The 20,597-nt window shown below is 39.1% G+C and overlaps 3 gene segments (V, D, J or C); all 3 read left to right on the top strand.

Moving 5' to 3' along the window:
- Window positions 1-1,995: 1,995 nt before the first annotated feature.
- On the top strand, window positions 1,996-12,652 carry LOC122135657 (the record flags this gene model as incomplete). The annotated part of the segment is given in 2 exon segments: window positions 1,996-2,077; window positions 12,420-12,652. Coding segments are annotated over 2 exon segments (315 nt in total), but the record flags the coding sequence as incomplete, so codon positions are not given.
- A 1,797-nt stretch (window positions 12,653-14,449) lies between these two features.
- LOC122135738 lies at window positions 14,450-15,214 on the top strand. The segment is given in 2 exon segments: window positions 14,450-14,527; window positions 14,642-15,214. Coding segments are annotated over 2 exon segments (375 nt in total).
- Window positions 15,215-16,907: 1,693 nt separating this feature from the next.
- LOC109109770 lies at window positions 16,908-17,493 on the top strand. The segment is given in 2 exon segments: window positions 16,908-16,997; window positions 17,137-17,493. Coding segments are annotated over 2 exon segments (375 nt in total).
- Window positions 17,494-20,597: the final 3,104 nt, after the last annotated feature.

The following is a 20,597-nucleotide window of genomic DNA, read 5'->3' as shown; positions in this document are numbered from 1 at the left end:
CAATGACGTGGAACCTGCTTTTTCAAACTCTAACTCTGTTTCTAGGTTTCAGTGGGCAGGTGACTGTGACTCAGATTCCCTCTGTTAAAACAGTTCAGATCGGTGAATCAATCACTATAAACTGCAAAACAAATTTAGAAGTGAGAGATGCCTGCAGGGGTTCATATACTTTGTATGGCCTGGTATCAGCAGAAACCTGGAGAAGCTCCTAAACGCTTGATTCATTCAGCAAACCAAAGAGATTCAAACACTCCATCTAGATTCAGTGGCAGTGGATCTAACAGTGATTTCACTCTGACCATCAGTGGAGTCCAGACTGAAGATACAGGAGATTATTACTGTCAGAGTGAACACTATATCAACAGTAAATATGTGTTCACACAGTGATAAAGAGTCGTACAAAAACCTCCGTCAGTCAGAGTCACAGTGACTGCACTGATACAGCTGAGATATACTGCAGCTGCTGATGAGAGGATGACAAACAACACAATGACAATTTTTAGCAAAGTTGAAATAATTAATGTTCATTTATTTATAAATAAAGTAAATAAATTTACAGGTAGTTATTTTTATTTATTTATTTATTTATTTCTGTTTGTTTGTTTTTCTTTAAATAACAGTTAGTGCTGGTGCAGAGGTTTTTGATGTGTTTTCAGAGTGGTTTCTTTTACCAGAGTTCATGGAGAGAGAAAAAAAAAAAACATACAGACTAAGGAGATTTTGTCTATGGTAAAATCACAGCCGTGCTGATATTTAGTACAACTGCACTCTTGATCATGTGATATTGCTTAAATGTGACATGATGAAAGAAACCCGTGAAACACCTTCAAACTTTTAAAGATAACTTCAGCATGGATGTGTAACTAATAGAAATTAAAGCAAATTCTGTTTCTACAAATAGTAATATCATTAGATGCTGTTTATTGTAATAAGTGTATATAGCAAAATAAAAGTATGTAATTAGCACTACTAACTACTTTTGGGCCATACTTTTTACCTTGTAGACAGATGACTGTCATACAGACAGAACTAATCGATATATCTTATAGTATGATGATGATACTGTGTTAATATCTGTGTTATGTGACTAAGAAAGCCCTGAATTACACCAAACAAGGTTGACTGAATTGATACCATGGTGACAACACCCGTGTTATTACTATTAAAAATAAATGAATGAATAAATAATAAAACAAAAGAGAAGAGAAGAAAAAAGAAGAGGAAGAAGAAGAGATTATTCGCATTTTTCAGTCTAGACTCATTTGACACAATTATGAGTCCTGAAGATATTTATACAAGTAGAAAAAAATAGGTCACATGAAAGATATCCCATATAGCAACATCAACACTGATTCAACATTAAAAATTAAACTAAATGCAGCTGAATACTATTCACTTTTTCTTGATAACACATCTATTATCAGATACTTTCGCTTAATAAATAAATGAATCATGAATGACTAGAACAGGTGAATATGTTATTACAGTGACACTGGAAACTGAAAATGTTGCATCCACACTGATAGATGTCAATATAAAGACTAAGACTAGTGTCACATCAGCCAGTGCAACAACAAATGAACAAAATAAATATTTTACAACTAAGCAACGCAATTATCAGTAAATGGTTTAAAAACATTACTGTGAAAGAAAAATATTACAGTATTAGTTGTAGCAGCTCAAGCTGTTGTAAATCCTGCCCAGTTCTTTGCATCATCAGCACATGCTTCAGTGCTCTGAGAGTGTTTATAGTGCTGTGAGTTTAACACTTCATGACTGAGAGCAGAACAGAACACAATCTTCATCATCACACAAGACAAAACAAAAACAATGAACAACATCATCTTCATCTTTATCTGGACTCTCACACTGTTTGCTCAAGGTTTGTGTGATATCAGTTATTTATTCTTTGAAGTATAAAATATTAATAATATACAATTTCATGATTTTATTCTTTGTTTTTTTCTTTCAGAGTGTAGAGGACAGGTCACTGTAACTCAGAGTCCATCAATAACAGCAGCTCAACCAGGACAAGAAGTCAGAATAAACTGTAAAACCAGCAGTAAAGTGAATAATGGTAATGAGTTACACTGGTATTTACAGAAACCTGGAGAAGCTCCTAAACTCCTCATATATGCTGCAACAAGCCGTAACACTGGAACTCCATCTAGATTCAGTGGCAGTGGATCTAACAGTGATTTCACTCTGACCATCAGTGGAGCCCAGACTGAAGATACAGGATATTATTACTGTTATAGTGTACACTCTATCAGTGGTAGCTGGGTCTTCACACAGTGATAAAGAGTCGTACAAAAACCTCCGTCAGTCAGAGTCACAGTGACTGCACTGATACAGCTGAGAGATACTGCAGCTGCTGATCAGAAGATGACAAACAACACAACTTGGTCTAACTATGTTTAAGGAGACTTAGCATTTCCAAATATAAATTTATGATTAATATAATATAACAGATTTTTTTTTTTTTCCATTAGTATTACAATTAAGTTTTTTGCTTCATTGTAGATAAATGTAGTTTATCATTTATTATAAATAATCCACTGAAAGCTGGAGATTCTGTCACGGTTCATGAATCGGCTGTCTCACACTGAGGTGTCTGTGTGAGTGTAATTGTGTGGGTGTGGTTACTCATTGTGTTGATTAGTGTCACCAGCTGTCGTTGATTTCACCTCCCTTTATATGTCAGTAAATTCCCTCTCATGTTGTCAGATCGTTGTGGTTGTTCCCTGGTGTGCGTCCTGTTCTTGTGTCTCGTCGAGCCCCGTTCTCCGTTGGATTTCGTCAGTTCTTCGTGTCGTTTGGATTTCGTCAGTTCCTTGTGTCGTCTGGATGTTCAACGGTTCCTGGGGTTCTCTTCACGCTCTTCACTTCACCGCACCACCACCGGATCGCCATCTCGTCCCTGCTTCACCACCACCACCTGAGTGTTTGTCCCCGGCCCGTGTCTGTACTCTGACCATCATTATAATTAAACTTGTTTACTTGCATCTTGCATCCTCTCATTATTCATCACAGAACGATCTGACCAAACATGGATGCAGCAAGCACTTCTCAACTCCAGGATTTCATCGCTCACAGTATCTCACGTATGGACCAGCAAGAGGAGAACATTTCGGGCACAGGTCGTGTGGTGCAAGCACTCGTGAATCAGGTGTCCGAACTCACCCAACAGGTACAACTTCTACGGACTCCCACTGCACTCCCCATGCCACCCGTTCCCCCCCCGTACCCAGCGCCGGCAGCAGCGGTAGGACCAGAGCCATGCCTACCCACAACAGAAGGATATTCCGGTGAGCCTGAACCAATGCACTACTGGATTCAGGAGCGGAGGGTAATTTCATGGATTTTAAGTTGGCTGTTCAACTGCCGATCCCTATCACTCCCCTCTCGCACCAGATCACCGTCAACGCTCTCAATGGACAAGAACTTCCCCGGATCACTCATTCCACCGAGAGTATCGCCCTCATCACTTCTGGCAATCACACCGAAACCCTCTCATTTCTCCTCATGGACTCACCACTGCACCAGTGGTTTTGGGACACCCGTGGCTCTTTGAACACAACCCCCGGGTCGACTGGTGCAGTAACACAATTTCCCACATGGAGTAACCACTGTCATGAATCTTGTTTAGTGTCTGCCTGTCCTTCTGTGTCTGGTTCTGTGTTTCAGAGTAAGGCAGCGGATTTGTCTAACGTGCCCGCGGAGTAACCTCGACCTGAAGGAAGTGTTCAGTAAGTCCCGTGCTGCTTCTCTCTCCTCCGCATCGTTCCTATGACTGTTGCTATAGATCTACTGCCAGGTAAGACTCCGCCTAAAGGCAAGCTTTACTCTCTTTCTGTTCCTGAGAGGGAGTGCCATGGAGAAATATATTTCTGATTTCTCTGGCCTCTGGGTTTCATCCAGCCTTCCTCTTCTCCTGCGGGGGCGGGGTTCTTTTTCGTTGGAAAGAAGGATGGTTCTCTGCGGCCTTGCATTGATACAGAGAGCTGAACAATATCACGGTAAGGAATTCTTATCCTTTGCCGTTGATGTCTTCAGCTTTCGAGAGGTTGCAGGGAGCATCCATTTCACACGAAACTGGACTTACGCAATGCATATCATTTGGTTCGCATCAGGAAGGGGGATGAATGGAAAACCGCTTTTAATACCCCCAGGGGGCACTTTGAATATTTGGTTATGCCCTTCGGGCTTTCCAACAGCCCAGCGGTTTTCCAGGCACTTATGAATGACGTGTTGAGAGACATGGTAGATCAATTCATATGTTTACCTGGATGACATATTGATTTTCTCTTCGTCTCTCCAGGAACATGTTCAACACGTTCAGGCGAGTGCTCCAGAGACTCTTAGAGAATGGGCTTTTTGTCAAGGCGGAGAGAAATGCTCGTTTCATGCACAGTCTGTTCCCTTCCTAGGGTACATCATCTCTTCTGAGGGAGTGCGCATGGACCCTGACAAGGTTAAGGCTGTGGTAGATTGGCCAAGTCCAGATTCCCGTAAGGCCCTACAGCGGTTTCTGGGGGTTTGCCAATTTTTACCAGCGTTTCATTCACAACTTCAGCCAACTAGTCGCACCTCTGACTGCCTTGACCTCCCCCCGAACGATGTTCAGGTGGTCGAACACTGCCGAGTCAGTGTTCACCAACCTCAAGAGTCGCTTCGTTTCGGCTCCCATTCTCGTCACCCCTGATCCCACACGTCAGTTCGTGGTGGAGGTCGACGCGTCGGAGGTGGGAGTAGGAGCAGTGCTTTCAACAACGCGCTTCCCTCAGACGACGTAAGATGCATCCCTGCGCGTTCTTTTCTCATCAATTATCGCCTGCCAAACGTAATTATGACATTGGTAACAGAGAGTTGTTGGCAGTTAAGTTAGCGTTGGAGGAGTGGCGTCATTGGTTAGAGGGGTCTGGGGTACCTTTATCGTTTGGACCCGACCATAAGATCTTGAATACATCAGATCAGCTAAAAAGACTCAACTCCAGGCAGGCTAGGTGGGCTCTTTTTTTTGCAGATGTTTTGATTTTGCTCTCTCGTACCGCCCCGGGTCTAAGAAACATCAAACCGACTCTTTATCTTGGTATTTTTGATCCATCCGAACGCCCCGGTCACTCCCGAGTGTATTTTACCTGAGAAAGTTGTCATCTCCACTCTGGTATGGGAGATCGAATCGAAGGTTAAGACAGCCTTAGAAGGGGTAACAACCTCCGCCTGGTGGTGCCCACCGAGTCGTTTGTTTGTGCCGGAGGGGTTACGGTCCGACGTTATTCGATGGGGTCATTGTTCCAACGTGGCTTGTCATCCAGGAGTGACTCGCACTGGTTTTCTAGTTAAGCAACGATTCTGGTGGCCACTTATGGCTCGCGACATTCACGATTTTGTGTTGGCTTGTTCAGTCTGTGCCACTGGTAAGACATCTAAACCGACCCTAGACGGGTTACCTTTCGACCGCATGCCTGTCCCTTCGAGACCCTGGTCCCATATCGCTCTAGATTTTGTCACCGCCCTCCCGTCCTCTAATGGCATGATGGTTGTTTTAAGTAAACCGTAGTGGACCAGTTCCGAAGGCGGCACATTTCATCCCCTTGCCCAAATTACCTTCAGCCAAGGAGACAGCGGTCACAGTCATAGATCATGTCTTTCGGTTACATGGCCTCCCAATGGACGTGGTCTCTGACAGGGGTTCCCAATTCGTATCCAAATTTTGGCAAGAATTTTGTAAATTACTGGGGGCCACGGTCAGTCTGTCTGTCCTCGGCTATCATCCCCCAGAGCAATGGTCAGTCTGAGCGAGCCAATCAGGACCTGGAGAGAATGTTGCGATTGTCTGGTTGCCAAGAATCCGTCCTCCTGGAGTCAACAGCTCTCTATGGTGGAGTACGCCCACAATTCGTTGCCAGTGTCATCCACGGGCCTCTCACCATTTAAGTGTAGTTTAGGTTACCAGCCACCAATTTTTCCTAGTCTGGAATCCGAAGTCGCGGTCCCCCTCCGCTCACGCATTCGTCCAGAGGTGCCGCCGTACTTGGACTAGAGCCCGTGAGACTCTACTCCAAGCAGGGGGGCGCATGAAGGCCAAGGCCGATCGCCACCCTGTCAAGAGCCTCCCGTTTACGTCGTGGGTCAAAAAGTGTGGCTTTCTACTAAGAATATTCCTCTCCGCTCCGTGTCTAACAAGTTTAGCTCCCAAATTCATTGGCCCGTTTCCTGTCACCAAAATTATTAGTCCGGTGGCAGTCCGACAAACTCAAACTTCCTCCGGCGTACAGGAGAATTCACCCCGCCTTCCATGTGTCTAAAATCAAGCCCATGTTTTTATTCTCCCATTACATTAATCCCCGCATTGCCCCCTGGTTCCCCCCCCCTCCGTGACTCGTAGATGGGGAACCCACGTATTTGGTAAAACCGCATTCTGGACTCGAGACGGAGGGGACGCGGATTTCAGTACTTGGTGGACTGGGAGGGTTACGGTCCAGAGGAGAGAAGTTGGGTTCCTGCTAGGGACATTCTCGGGATCACTCCCCTTATCGATGATTACAATCGACAGGTAAGGTTGTTGTCGGGGAACGCCAGGAGGCGTTCGGTGTCTGTGTGAGTGCTGTCACGGTTCATGAATCGGCTGTCTCACACTGAGGTGTCTGTGTGAGTGTAATTGTGTGGGTGTGGTTACTCATTGTGTTGATTAGTGTCACCAGCTGTCGTTGATTTCACCTCCCTTTATATGTCAGTAAATTCCCTCTCATGTTGTCAGTTGTTGTGGTTGTTCCCTGGTGTGCGTCCTGTTCTTGTGTCTCGTCGAGCCCGTTCTCCGTTGGATTTCGTTCAGTCTCTTCGTGGTCGTTTGGATTTCGTCAGTTCCTTGTGTCGTCTAGATGTTCCACGGTTCCTGGGGTTCTCTTCACGCTCTTCACTGCACCACCACCACCGATCGCCAATCTCGTCCCTGCTTCACCACCACCACCTGAGTGTTTGTCCCCGGCCCGTGTCTGTACTCTGACCAAATCATTATAATTAAACTTGTTTACTTGCATCTTGCATCCTCTCATTATTCATCACAGATTCTTGCACAGAGAAACAACAGTCAGAGTGATTCAGTAACAGCTGTGAGTGACAGAGACACTGAAGGACACACATCAGAATGAATCATTCACTGCGTCTCATCACAGAGTCAACAGTTGATTTTATACATTCAGAGGTCAGTTTGACTGCTGAGAGTCTCAGTGTGAACTGATGAATATGAACAAACCTTCATCTCTCCATTAGTCCAACTCTAACTCTACTGACTCATTTCAGAGAATAAGAGAGGGTCAAACAGTCAAACCTTCTCCGATATTTGAGTGATTGTGTTCCTCTCAGAATAGAGCAGCTCCATCAGCAGATGTTCAGCGTCCTCACAGGAGCAGCTTCATGATACAGTAAAACTCAAAGTAGTCCTGAAGAACAATCAAGACAGACTGTAGATATCAAACACATGAAGACAAATATGTTTTTTTTTGATTATTGATTTTAAAGCATATCAGTGCTGAATAAAAAGCAGACATGCAGTCGGTGTCTGATGTTGTTGTGAAAAAAACAGAGCAGATGTCAGATGATAAAGAGTGAAGTCTCAGTGTGAGAATGAATGAGTCTCTCAGTGCTGTTGTGATCTCCATGGTGAGACATCAGTGAGAAGTCAGAGGAGATAGATGAGTGTGATCTTCTCCGATCTTCTCTTCTCTGAAACACCTGAGTCATCTTCCTCACTTCTCCTCACAGCTCACTGAGGAGTCCTCATGAGAGAGTCACAGACTTGCTGCTGCCAGCTTTTCCAGAGGAAATACGATCCTATTGACTGGCTGCTCGCAACAGCCACCAGCTGTTCAGTACGGGTCCTTTCTGGCTGTTTCCTGTCTGTCGCGTGATACCTGCTTTTCCCCGATGATGTTCCTCCCTTTCCCCCAACCCTTCAAGGGCACAGCTCTGGCTCCAGTGCTGAAGAGGAAGGGGGAGAAGCTCGTGTTTGTCTCCTCACAATCATGCTACCGTGCTCAGTGCTCTTCTCGTCTTCAGTAGTTCTGGCTCTGCTGAGCCTTGTGTGAAATCCTCTTCCAAACACACACTCACTGTAGGAGAGATGACGCCTGACAATCAGAGAAACAATATCATCAACACAACAGTGTCTGTGGTGTCCTGTCTGGTCCTGGTGTCCCTTAAGTGTCTTCCTGGGTCTGCTGTGCTGCCTGTTGTCGTCTGGCTTGTTGTCTGTTGTCTGTCTTGTCGCTCTCTGGCCTTGGCTGGTCTGTCTGTGGCTGGCCTTATTCTCTTTGCCTCTAACAACAAAGTATTTTAGGAACAAAGTAAATACAAGATTTCAAACAAATTAAATTCTAGAGTAGCTGTTGAAGAGCTAATCATTCTTCTGCGTTTTTGTTTTTGGATACCTAAAAAAATCTATCGTAAAAAATCAAACGAGCTTCATGCCCTGGATGTGCATCCCACAAATCTCCATCAACTGCAAGATGCTATCCTATCAATATGGGCCAAGATTTCTAAAGATGCTTTCAGCACCTTGTTGATTCAATGCCACGTAGAAATAAGGCAGTTCTGAACGTGAAATTGGGGTCAAACACAGTATTAGTGATGGTGTTCCTAATAATCCGTTAGGTGAGTATATATATATATATATATATATATATATATAGATATATATATATCTAAAATGGTGCTTTTGCAATCCTTTCTGAAGCTTAAAACTCCTCATTTTTCAGTAAATGCATGGGGAAAAAAAAAGGAAAAAAGACCTGAGTTGTGATTACCTCCTTAAAATTCTACCTCCTTAAAAGTTCATGCTTTGAATAAGGCAGGATTTACCACTGAATGAAGAAGATGGCTGTGGTTAGAAAAGCCGACTTTTTAGGCTTGGACCTTTACTCCAGCGGTTTTTATTTTTTTTTTTTTTTAAAAACATGCTCTAAAGGTTCACACTGACCCAGACTGACTGTTCCAGACATTTCAGCATTTCAGCTCAGAAAAACATTCAGCCATGATAGAGTCTTCACAAAATAGGCCATGTTCATAGTTCATAAGATTCAATGCTTGAATCTGATTGATTGACTAACATTCTTCGAAGGTGTTGCAAATAATGTTTTTTTTTTTTTTTTTTTTTTAGGGAAACGCAGTGCTAAAGTAGTTCCAGGCAGCTTAGACCGCATTACATGTCTATATCAATTCACCAAATGATTTCAGATATTTTGAAAACAGCAAAAGAACCAAAAACCCACAAACAAAACTTTCACAGATTTTTTCTAAAAAAAAAACTGGCAGCTTCAATGCAAATTTAGACAGTTTAGGGATATTGTTTACTGGCTGCAGTTGTTTTTGGCTTTTTAAAAACCAGAAAAAAAAAAAAAAAAAAAAAAAAAAAAAAAAAATGTTTAAAACACTTTAAAAAAAAAAAAATCGATGTGAAAAAAAAAAAATGCTCTGCTGGAATGCTCGGATGCAATTATGCACCAAATTCAATGTGGCTAGACGTTCTTTTGTTCTGCATAGTGATGCAATCTTGTGGTGCCCTGTGCGCCATAAATAAATGTTTGAATAAATGTTTGAATAAATGTTTCTGATTGAATACCTCTGCAGTTTGTAACCAAAAGCCTTCTGAATGTATCATCAGGGTTGCTTTTCGTTTTCGTATAAATTTTTCCGTTTGTAATAAGATCCCTGACTTTTCTTCTCACAGATATGGGAGACTTTCTCGACAATGACCAACGAAGAAAGAACAGTGACACCAGGGCCGGGCCGCCATTCTAAACTCCCCAGCAGTCAGTCCAAATGGTTTAGATTTTTAGAGCTTTTTTCCCATCGACCAGTTAAGTTTTACAATGCTGCAAGTTTGGTGCATGAAGGTTCGGTCAGATTTTCTCATTGATCTGAACAAAAGCAGCAGACGGCTGAATAAAGATGCAGGTTCACTCTCTGACAGGAAACACAGCCTTTACCATGGTTACCCCGTACACAAAGCAGGGCTGCACAAGCACACATTTGTTTTTGACACATCACGGAGCTCAAAGGAAGTCAAACAGAAAATATTTTAATATTTTCAAACAGCCATTCACAATTTTTAATCACTTTGGTGTTTTTCAAATAACACCAAATACTTACTTACATACACCATATTTTTTATTCAAACATTTGTTTACACTTATACATTTTTTGAGGGTTTTAATCTGGACAAAAACATGACATATATATATAGTTAACTGTAAAGTTTAAACATTTCCGTTTCTTGAAATAAAATAAATATTAAATGAATTAATATATTAAATGAAAATAAAAACTTTTTTATTTTAGTCGACAAGTCGACAAGGCAACATTACTAATTTTCATTTAGTTTATCTTGATGTTCTAAAATAACTAAAACTGAAATAAACATTTATAATTGTATATACATTTAAAAATAATAATTTTAATAAAAATGTAAACAGTGAAAATGGCAGCATATATATATATATATATATATATTATATATATATATATATATATATATATATATATATATATATATAAAAATAATTAAAATATTAACAAAAACCATGAAAGAAAACCTCAATGATACTAAAATAAAATTGCTTTACAGTTATTGGGGGATTGGGAGTTTAGGTAATGGGGAGCCCCCTATTGAAAATCTGTCTGTAACCCAGTGCAACCTTAAAGGGAAACTCCTCCCCAAAATTAAAATTTTGTCATTAATCACTTACCCCCCATGTTGTTCAAAACCCGTAAAAGCTTTGTTCGTCTTCTGAACACAATTTAAGAGATTTTGGATACACTGACTGCCTAATAACTTAAGCTGTCAAGGTCCAGAAAAGTATGAGAGACATCATCAGAATAGTCCATCTGCCATCAGTGGTTCAAACCGTAACGATATGAAGCGACGAGAATACTTTTTGTACGCGAAGAAAACATAAATAATGACTTCATTCAACAATTCGTGTCCTCTGTGTCTCTCCACATCACCGTAGCACCATTTTGGAGAATATCTGCTGAATGCAAGCAGCGTACGCTCTTCTGTGTCAGCCGCGCTGCACGGATGCACTGTTTTCATTCGAATCAAAGCGTATTCCTAAACTTTGCATGTTAATGTTTAGTACATTTAATTTATTTAATTGGTAAAATACCATTGTATGATAAAAAAAAAAACTTGAAAAAATGGTTGAACAAATACATAAAACATGAGCAACAATTAAATTACATGATGGACAGTGTGTGTGTCACAGTGTCAAACTCCGTGGTTCACTCTTCTGACCATCAGAGGACTCCCTCAAACGAATATTGACTCTTACACTCTCACACTGCATTTCCCATCAGCCCCGTATGTAGGACTGATCACCCAGCCCAGCTGTAGCCCATTAGCTGGCCTTTTATAAGCAGTCTGTTCCTACCATCTCATTGTGAAGTCTTGTATTACTGTGGTTTGTGTAGCCTGCCTGTTGTGACCGTATCTGTTCCTCGTGTTTGCCTCTCGGCTGCCTGTCCCGAGTTTAAGCCTGTTTACTGACGACGATTGTGTTTGCCCTCTGTCACTGTGTTTGCTAGTGTTTGACCACGATTCTAATAAAGCCTGCTTATGGATCCCACTTCGAGTGATGCCTCGTTACAAAGTGTGTGTGCGCGCTCGTGTGTGTGTGTGTGCGTGTGTGCATGCCTGCATGTGTGTTTGTCATTTTAATTGTGTCAAATGTCAACTTATAAACTGTACTTCTTTTTTTTTCAGTCTTTGTAGATTCTGTTGAAGCAAACGGAGAAAGTTGTGTTACAACCCTCCTAGTCTGCTCAGACAAGATATTTCTAATGTTTTTAACATTTAGGTCAAAGTTGTCAGATAAATATATAAAGTAAATGTTGTCAAATGTATAAAGCTTATGACCATGGGTAAGATCTCAGAATTGTACATATACAGTATTGTATAATAGTTTGTTAGCAGCTCAAGCTGTTGTAAATCCTGCCCACTTCTTTGCATCATCAGCACATGCTTCAGTGCTCTGAGAGTGTTTATAGTGCTGTGAGTTTAACACTTCATGACTGAGAGCAGAACAGAACACAATCTTCATCATCACACAAGACAAAACAACAACAATGATGAACAACATCATCATCCTCATCTGGACATTGCTCTGCTGTATACAAGATACATAATGAGAGTTTGGATGAAGCAGTATAATTAATAAAGTTAGCTAACATAAATTGTACATTATAATATGAGACCAAATGTTTGTATTTGCCTCGATGCACATACTGTATATGAATCCTGTATATTTCTCTTTCAGGCTCCAGTGGACAGATCACAGTTACTCAAACTCCTGCAGTTCAAACAACTGAAGCAGGAAAGACTGTAGTGATGAGATGCACCGCCAGCACTCCTTTAACAGGCTGCAGCCCAAAACCATGTCTATCCTGGTACTTACAGAAACCTGGAGAAGTTCCTAAACTCTTGATATATACAGTTAACAGCCTCCAGTCAGGAACTCCATCTAGATTCAGTGGCAGTGGATCTGACAGTGATTTCTCTCTGACCATCAGTGGAGTCCAGACTGAAGATACAGGAGATTATTACTGTCAGAGTTTCCACTATCCAAACAGTAAATATGTGTTCACACAGTGATAAAGAGTCGTACAAAAACCTCCGTCACTCAGAGTCACAGTGAATGCACTGATACAGCTGAGAGATACTGCAGCTGCTGATGAGAGGATGACAAACAACACAACTTGGTCTAACTATGTTTAAGGAGACTTAGCATTTCCAAATATAGATTTACGATTAATATAATATAACAGTTTTTTTTTTTTACATTAGTATTACAATTAAGTGTTTTACTATAGAACTCTTGTCATACTGATTTGTGAGCTTCTCTGATTTGTTTTTCAAACACAGCTTCATTGTAGATGAATGTAGTTCATCATTTATTATAAAAAATCCACTGAAAGCTGGAGATTCTTGCACAGAGAAACAGCAGTCAGAGTGATTCAGTAACAGCTGTGAGTGACAGAGACACTGAAGGACACACATCAGAATGAATCATTCACTGCGTCTCATCACAGACTCAACAGTTTGATTCAAACATTCAGAGATCAGTTTGACTGCTGAGAGTCTCAGTGTGAACTGATGAATATGAACAAACCTCATCTCTCCATTAGTCCAACTCTACTGACTCATTTCAGAGAATAAAGAGTCAAACAGTCAAACTCATATTTGAGTGATTGTGTTCCTCTCAGAATAGAGCAGCTCCATCAGCAGATGTTCAGCGTCCTCACAGGAGCTTCATGATACAGCAAATCTCAAAGCACACCTGAAGAACAATCAAGACAGACTGTAGATATCAAACACATGAAGACAAATATGTTTTTTTGATTATTGATTTTAAAGCATATCAGTACTGAATAAAAAGCAGACATGCAGTCGTGTCTGATGTTGTTGTGAAAAACAGAGCAGATGTCAGATGATAAAGAGTGAAGCTCAGTGTGAGAATGAATGAGTCTCTCATGTGCTGTTGATCTCCATGTGAGACATCAGTGAGAACTTCTCTGAACACTGATCTCTCCTCACTTCTCCTCACAGCTCACTGAGAGTCTCATGAGAGAGTCAGACTGCTGCTCCAGCTGTTCAGACGTCCTTCTGTCCTGAGACCTGATGTTCCCCAACACCTTCAGCTCCGGCTCCAGTCTGAAGAGAAGCTCGTGTTTGTCTCTCACATCAGTGCTGCTGATCTTTGTGGAAATCTCTTCACACTCACTGTAGGAGAGATGAAGCCTGACAATCAGAGAACAAATCTCAAAACAAAACAACAGTGTTTGGCTTTTATTTCTCTGCTCACAACAAGTATTTTAGGAAACAAAAGTAAATACAAAATTAATAGCTAATTAATAGCACAATAGCTGTTGAAAGTTTTCGTTCTGCATTTTGTCAAGTTCAAATCAATTTTAATTCATATTATTAATTTTAAAAATAAGTTTTCAATGAATGATTAATTTAATACATGTTTTAATATAGCTTATATTAGAAATAGACATCTTTCCAGAAGAAACAAAATTGTTAAGTATCAAGCTAAATTTTATCAAAAAAAAAAACTAAATATATATATATATATATATATATATATATATATAATATATATATATATATATATATATATATATAATTAATAGAATATGTGAACAAATATGAATTCAAACAGGCATTGTCTAAAGTAGTGTCTATACTTCATATTCATCAAAAATAATTAAAGCTTGTAATGTTTTCAAAGAACATGAACATGTATGAAGACATTTATTAGAGGTCTGAGACTGACAGCTGTCTGTTCTGTGAATGAAGAACATTTACATAGAGACACTTTGCATGAGAGTGTTTATAAGTGCTGTGAGTTTAACACTTCATGACTGAGAGCAGAACAGAACACAATCTTCATCATCACACAAGACAAAACAACAACAATGAACAACATCATCATCCTCATCTGGACTCTCACACTGTTTGCTCAAGGTCTGTGCAATAAAATTTTTATTATTTTGTTTTGTTATTTATTCTTTGATTCTTTATTCTTTGAAGTGTAAAATATTAATCATATACAATTTTATTCTTTGTTTTTTCTTTCAGAGTGTAGAGGACAGATCACTGTAACTCAGAGTCCATCAATAACAGCAGCTCAACCAGGACAAGAAGTCAGAATAAACTGTAAAACCAGCAGTAATGTGTATGGTGGTAGTTACTTACACTGGTATTTACAGAAACCTGGAGAAGCTCCTAAACTCCTCATAAATTATGCAACAAGCCGTTACACTGGAACTCCATCTAGATTCAGTGGCAGTGGATCGAACAGTGATTTCACTCTGACCATCAGTGGAGTCCAGACTGAAGATACAGGAGATTATTACTGTCAGAGTGAACACCAGATCAGTGGTAGCTGGGTGTTCACACAGTGATAAAGAGTCGTACAAAAACCTCCGTCAGTCAGAGTCACAGTGACTGCACTGATACAGCTGAGAGATACTGCAGCTGCTGATGGATGTGAATCATCTCAGTCACTCTTGTCTGTAGATCATTATATTTTAATGCAGAACTCGATCTATCTAATAATGGATTAAAGAAGTACTGGTTTGTTTAATCACTATGATGGCTGAACAAAAAATACTTGATGCTCTGCTCAACATCCCAAAAAATCATCCACTGTCCACAGCATTGCAGTCAAAAACTAAATAAACATTTATTATATGTTAAAATAAAATACTGTAACACTTTTAAGATCCAATTTTCACTGTTAATTAGCATGCATATTACTGCTTATTGACTGTTCATCGATACTGTACTTATAAAGCGCATATTAATGCCTTTTTCTGAATGACCATATTTTAGATCCCTTTATCCTACCCCATAATTATTAATAAGCAGCAAATTAGAGTTTATTCAGGCAAATTTCATATTTAATATTTGGTTTATTGTGAGAATCTGACCTTAAAATTAAGTTTTTTTTCTGGCTTGTAGAAAGTGGTCTTTGACTTGTGTAGCGGTTAGTTTAACCACTATAGAGGCTGAACAGAATAAAGGCTTGATGCTCAACATCCCAAAATATCATCCATTGTCCACAGAGTTGCAGTCAAAAACTGAATTATCATTTATTATATTTAAAAATAATTTGAGAATCAAAACACATATATGGTGGAGCGTGGAGTCGGGCTGTGAAGTCAAAAACACATTTGATAAGAAGCACCTGGATGATCCTCAAAACTTCCTGTTATGTTTATCAGAAACCAAACACTTCCATTCATAAGAGCCGTCCCAGCAGTCAAGCACAGATGAGGTGTGATGGTTTGGGGATCAGTGGCGTAGCAGACGGGTTTGCTCGTTAATATCAGCCTTCATGGTTTAAAATATAAATATTTCCAATATTGTGACGTAACAAACCACCAGGAGGGGGGCCTCGGACTCGGTTTTTGTCATCTGTCATCTTTCAGTAGAGGTATAGATCTAGGAAGCACTACTAACACTGTAATGAAGACCTGCATGAAATCATGAAAGAAAAGGTTCTAAAGTCTAGTCCAGTATTTCACTAACTCTGTGATTTTGGGAGGCTGAGGTGGAGAGAGAGGAAGTTTATTCATGAGCAGGAGCTGGATGGAGTTTGTAGATCATGAACAGCGAGCACATCACAGTCACTGCTAGAGACACCACCGGGCTTCAATACGACCGTCACAAACCTATGCACTGCACACAGATAACAACAGCACAGCACCTTTGTTATATATTTTTTGTGCCAAATGATAACTGGCTTATCAATAACAAAAAACAGACTTTAATTTAAACTGTATTTATGAACATTACACAGTCCTACAAAACACTGATAGGAAATTATGCAAATAATAAAGGATAACAAAACAGATATGTTTACATTCTGTCAGCTCTCTTTCCCAGATAGCAGCATATCATTGTTTCAGTGTTGAGTTAACATTAATGTCTAACATTGAATCTAAATATTTATCTTGTCTGTGAATTCTATCACTGTGAACCATAAATATGTTGATGTTGTTGCTTTTGTTTTTGTTATTATATTCAAAATTTTGTAAAATAAATTTGGTATTCAACTATTCTGTTTATTTCCTCTAATGATAGATTAGATGATGCATCATTATTTTGCACATTCTAAACTCATCTCTATATACGCTACAGTTTAACAGAAAATGCACACTGGCTGTTGGCACACGGATCGTCTTCCATTATGCAGTATACATGAGATAGCAGAGATACATGATAGCAGCTCAATCTGTTGTGAATCCTGCCCACTTCTTTGCATCATCAGCACATGGTTCAGTGCTCTGAGAGTGTTTATAGTGCTGTGAGTTTAACACTTCATGACTGAGAGCAGAACAGAACACAATCTTCATCATCACACAAGACAAAACAACAACAATGAACAACATCATCATCCTCATCTGGACATTGCTCTGCTGTATACAAGATACATAATGAGAGTTTGGATGAAGCAGTATAATTAATAAAGTTAGCTAACATAAACTGTACATTATAATATGGAACCAAATGTTTGTATTTGCCTTGATGCACATACTGTATATGAATCCTGTATATTTCTCTTTCAGGCTCCAGTGGACAGATCACAGTTACTCAAACTCCTGCAGTTCAAACAACTGAAGCAGGAAAGACTGTAGTGATGAGATGCACCGCCAGCACTCCTTTAACAGGCTGCAGCCCAAAACCATGTCTGTCCTGGTACTTACAGAAACCTGGAGAAGCTCCGAAACTCTTGATATATAGAGTTAACAGCCTCCAGTCAGGAACTCCATCTAGATTCAGTGGCAGTGGATCTGGAACTGATTTCACTCTGACCATCAGTGGAGTCCAGACTGAAGATACAGGAGACTATTACTGTCAGAGTGAACACAGTGGTCCAGTGTTCACACAGTGATAAAGAGTCGTACAAAAACCTCCGTCACTCAGAGTCACAGTGACTGCACTGATACAGCTGAGAGATACTGCAGCTGCTGATCAGAAGATGACAAACAACACAACTTGGTCTAACTATGTTTAAGGAGACTTAACATTTCCAAATATAGATTTATGATTAATAAAATATATATATTTTTTTACATTAGTATTACAATTAAGGTTTTTTTTTTTACTATGGAACTCTTGTCATACTGATTTGTGAGCTTCTCTGATTTGTTTTTCAAACACAGCTTCATTGTAGATGAATGTAGTTCATCATTTATTATAAATAATCCACTGAAAGCTGGAGATTCTTGCACAGAGAAACAGCAGTCAGAGTGATTCAGTAACAGCTGTGAGTGACAGAGACACTGAAGGACACACATCAGAATGAATCATTCACTGCGTCTCATCACAGACTCAACAGTTGATTCAAACATTCAGAGATCAGTTTGACTGCTGAGAGTCTCAGTGTGAACTGATGAATATGAACAAACCTCATCTCTCCATTAGTCCAACTCTACTGACTCATTTCAGAGAATAAAGAGTCAAACAGTCAAACTCATATTTGAGTGATTGTGTTCCTCTCAGAATAGAGCAGCTCCATCAGCAGATGTTCAGCGTCCTCACAGGAGCTTCATGATACAGCAAAACCTCACTGAGTCAACAAACAGAGAACCAACAGTGATCTTAGGAAATGTTTCAGTGTTTGAGGTTCATAATTTGACTACACAGTCTTCTTTCATTATTTCCTTCATCTGCAGGTGTTTTCATGGTCCACTGAGTGAAATTTGTTTATAAAATATGAGTTTGAATTCTGGGGCCTCATTTATAAAAACATGTGCCCCTATAAACGATTTATAAAAATATCCATACAAACAAAAACATTTCCCTAAATGCATTAAACTTTATAATTCTCAGTTCATTTTAAATTCAAGCACAATGTGAACAAATGCATCAAACTACAGAACAGCCACAAATATCCCTTTATGGTTCTGAAGAAGTAAAGCACTCATCATGTTTATATTCAGGAATTCATTAATTCCAGTGACATACTTTTCACAAAGCATATATTGATGAATATTGTGATTATCTATGTTTTTATCCTTTACTCTTTACATTTTTATAAACATTGTTGGATTATTTTGATTATATATGCATGCAAAACACCTAAAGACATTTCATATCATTTCACACACACACACACACACACACACACACACACACACACACACACACACACACACACACACACACACACACACACACACACACACTTACATAGATAGATAGATAGATAGATAGATAGATAGATAGATAGATAGATAGATAGATAGATAGATAGATAGATAGATAGATAGATAGATAGATAGATAGATAGATAGATAGAATATTATTTTATTTGCTAACTGGATTTGAATTAAATAAAATCCAGTATAGTTTAATCATCTTTTAAGTTTTTAATCTATATATTTAAATAACATTTTTATTTTTACTTCTGTAATCAGATTGATATTAATCCAAGAATTCTCCCACAAATAAAAACACCAGACCACCAAACCATCATTAAACACTTCAAAATCTAAACATTTAACTCTCAAAATAATAACAGAATGCTGACAGATTGATGGCCAAACATTAAGAGTGCAATAAATTCACAAGATGGAGTTGCATGCAAAATAATTTATTTTAAAACATAAATGGGAATATCATTTCAGTTTTCACGCTGGTTTCAAACTGGTTCACATGTATGAAGCTATATGCTTTTGAGAGTAGATGATGATAATAATAATAATAATAATAATAATAATAATAATAATAATAATAATAATAATAATAATAATAATAATAATAATAATATAATTAGGTTTATTATCATCCCAGTAACATAATCAAACATTCAATGTAGAGAGTGTATGTCTGATTTCTGAAGATTCACATTCATCACTATGTATTAATGCTTGTAATGTTTTGTAGAACATGAACATGCATGAAGAAATTAATCTGTGCTCTGAGACTGACAGCTGCCTGTTCTGTGTATGAAGAACATTTACATAGAGACACTTTGCATGAGAGTGTTGATAGTGCTGTGAGTTTAACACTTCATGACTGAGAGCAGAACAGAACACAATCTTCATCATCACACAAGACAAAACAACAACAATGAACAACATCATCATCCTCATCTGGACTCTCACACTGTTTGCTCAAGGTTTGTAGCAAAAAATTCATAGAGACAATAAATAATTTTAAAATGTAAAATATACATCATTTTAATTCTCATCATTTGTTCCTTTATTTCAGAGTGTAGAGGACAGATCACTGTAACTCAGAGTCCATCAATTTCAGCAGCTCAACCAGGACAAGAAGTCAGAATAAACTGTAAAACCAGCAGTAGAGTGGATAATGGTAACTACTTAGCCTGGTATTTACAGAAACCTGGAGAAGCTCCTAAACTCCTCATATATTATGCAACAAGCCGTAACACTGGAACTCCATCTAGATTCAGTGGCAGTGGATCTAACAGTGATTCCACTCTGACCATCAGTGGAGTCCAGACTGAAGATACAGGAGATTATTACTGTCAGAGTTTCCACTATCCAAACAGTAAACATGTGTTCACACAGTGATAAAGAGTCGTACAAAAACCTCCGTCAGTCAGAGTCACAGTGACTGCACTGATACAGCTGAGAGACACTGCAGCTGCTGATAAACACAATCACACACAACACTGAGCAGTGAACAAACACTAATAACGCAATACAAACAGATGGTGAAGTTTATTGTGATATACTTTGAAGTTGACTTGACGAAGCCTCGTTTGAATGTGTAACATCTTGTAACACCTGTCACACAGACAGCAAAAACTCAACCTAACTCAACTGAACATATTAGACCACTTCAGAACCCATCAAACCTCAACAGACCAACATGAAATCATATTAGACCCTATTGCAGCTGATTAAACCACATTGGACAATAGCAAACTGCATTAGACACAGAAGCAAGGTAAAATGCCATTGTTGCTTTAGCAAAAGTGTTTTTTAATCATTTGCTTTTGGTAATTTCACTGAAGTGTATTTAGTGATTGTGTAGTTTGTATATCAGCTCATGC

The sequence above is a fragment of the Cyprinus carpio genome, chromosome A25, assembly GCF_018340385.1.
Source record: "Cyprinus carpio isolate SPL01 chromosome A25, ASM1834038v1, whole genome shotgun sequence".
NCBI classification, from domain to species: Eukaryota; Metazoa; Chordata; class Actinopteri; order Cypriniformes; family Cyprinidae; genus Cyprinus; species Cyprinus carpio.
This window is presented reverse-complemented; position numbering and strand designations above follow the sequence as displayed.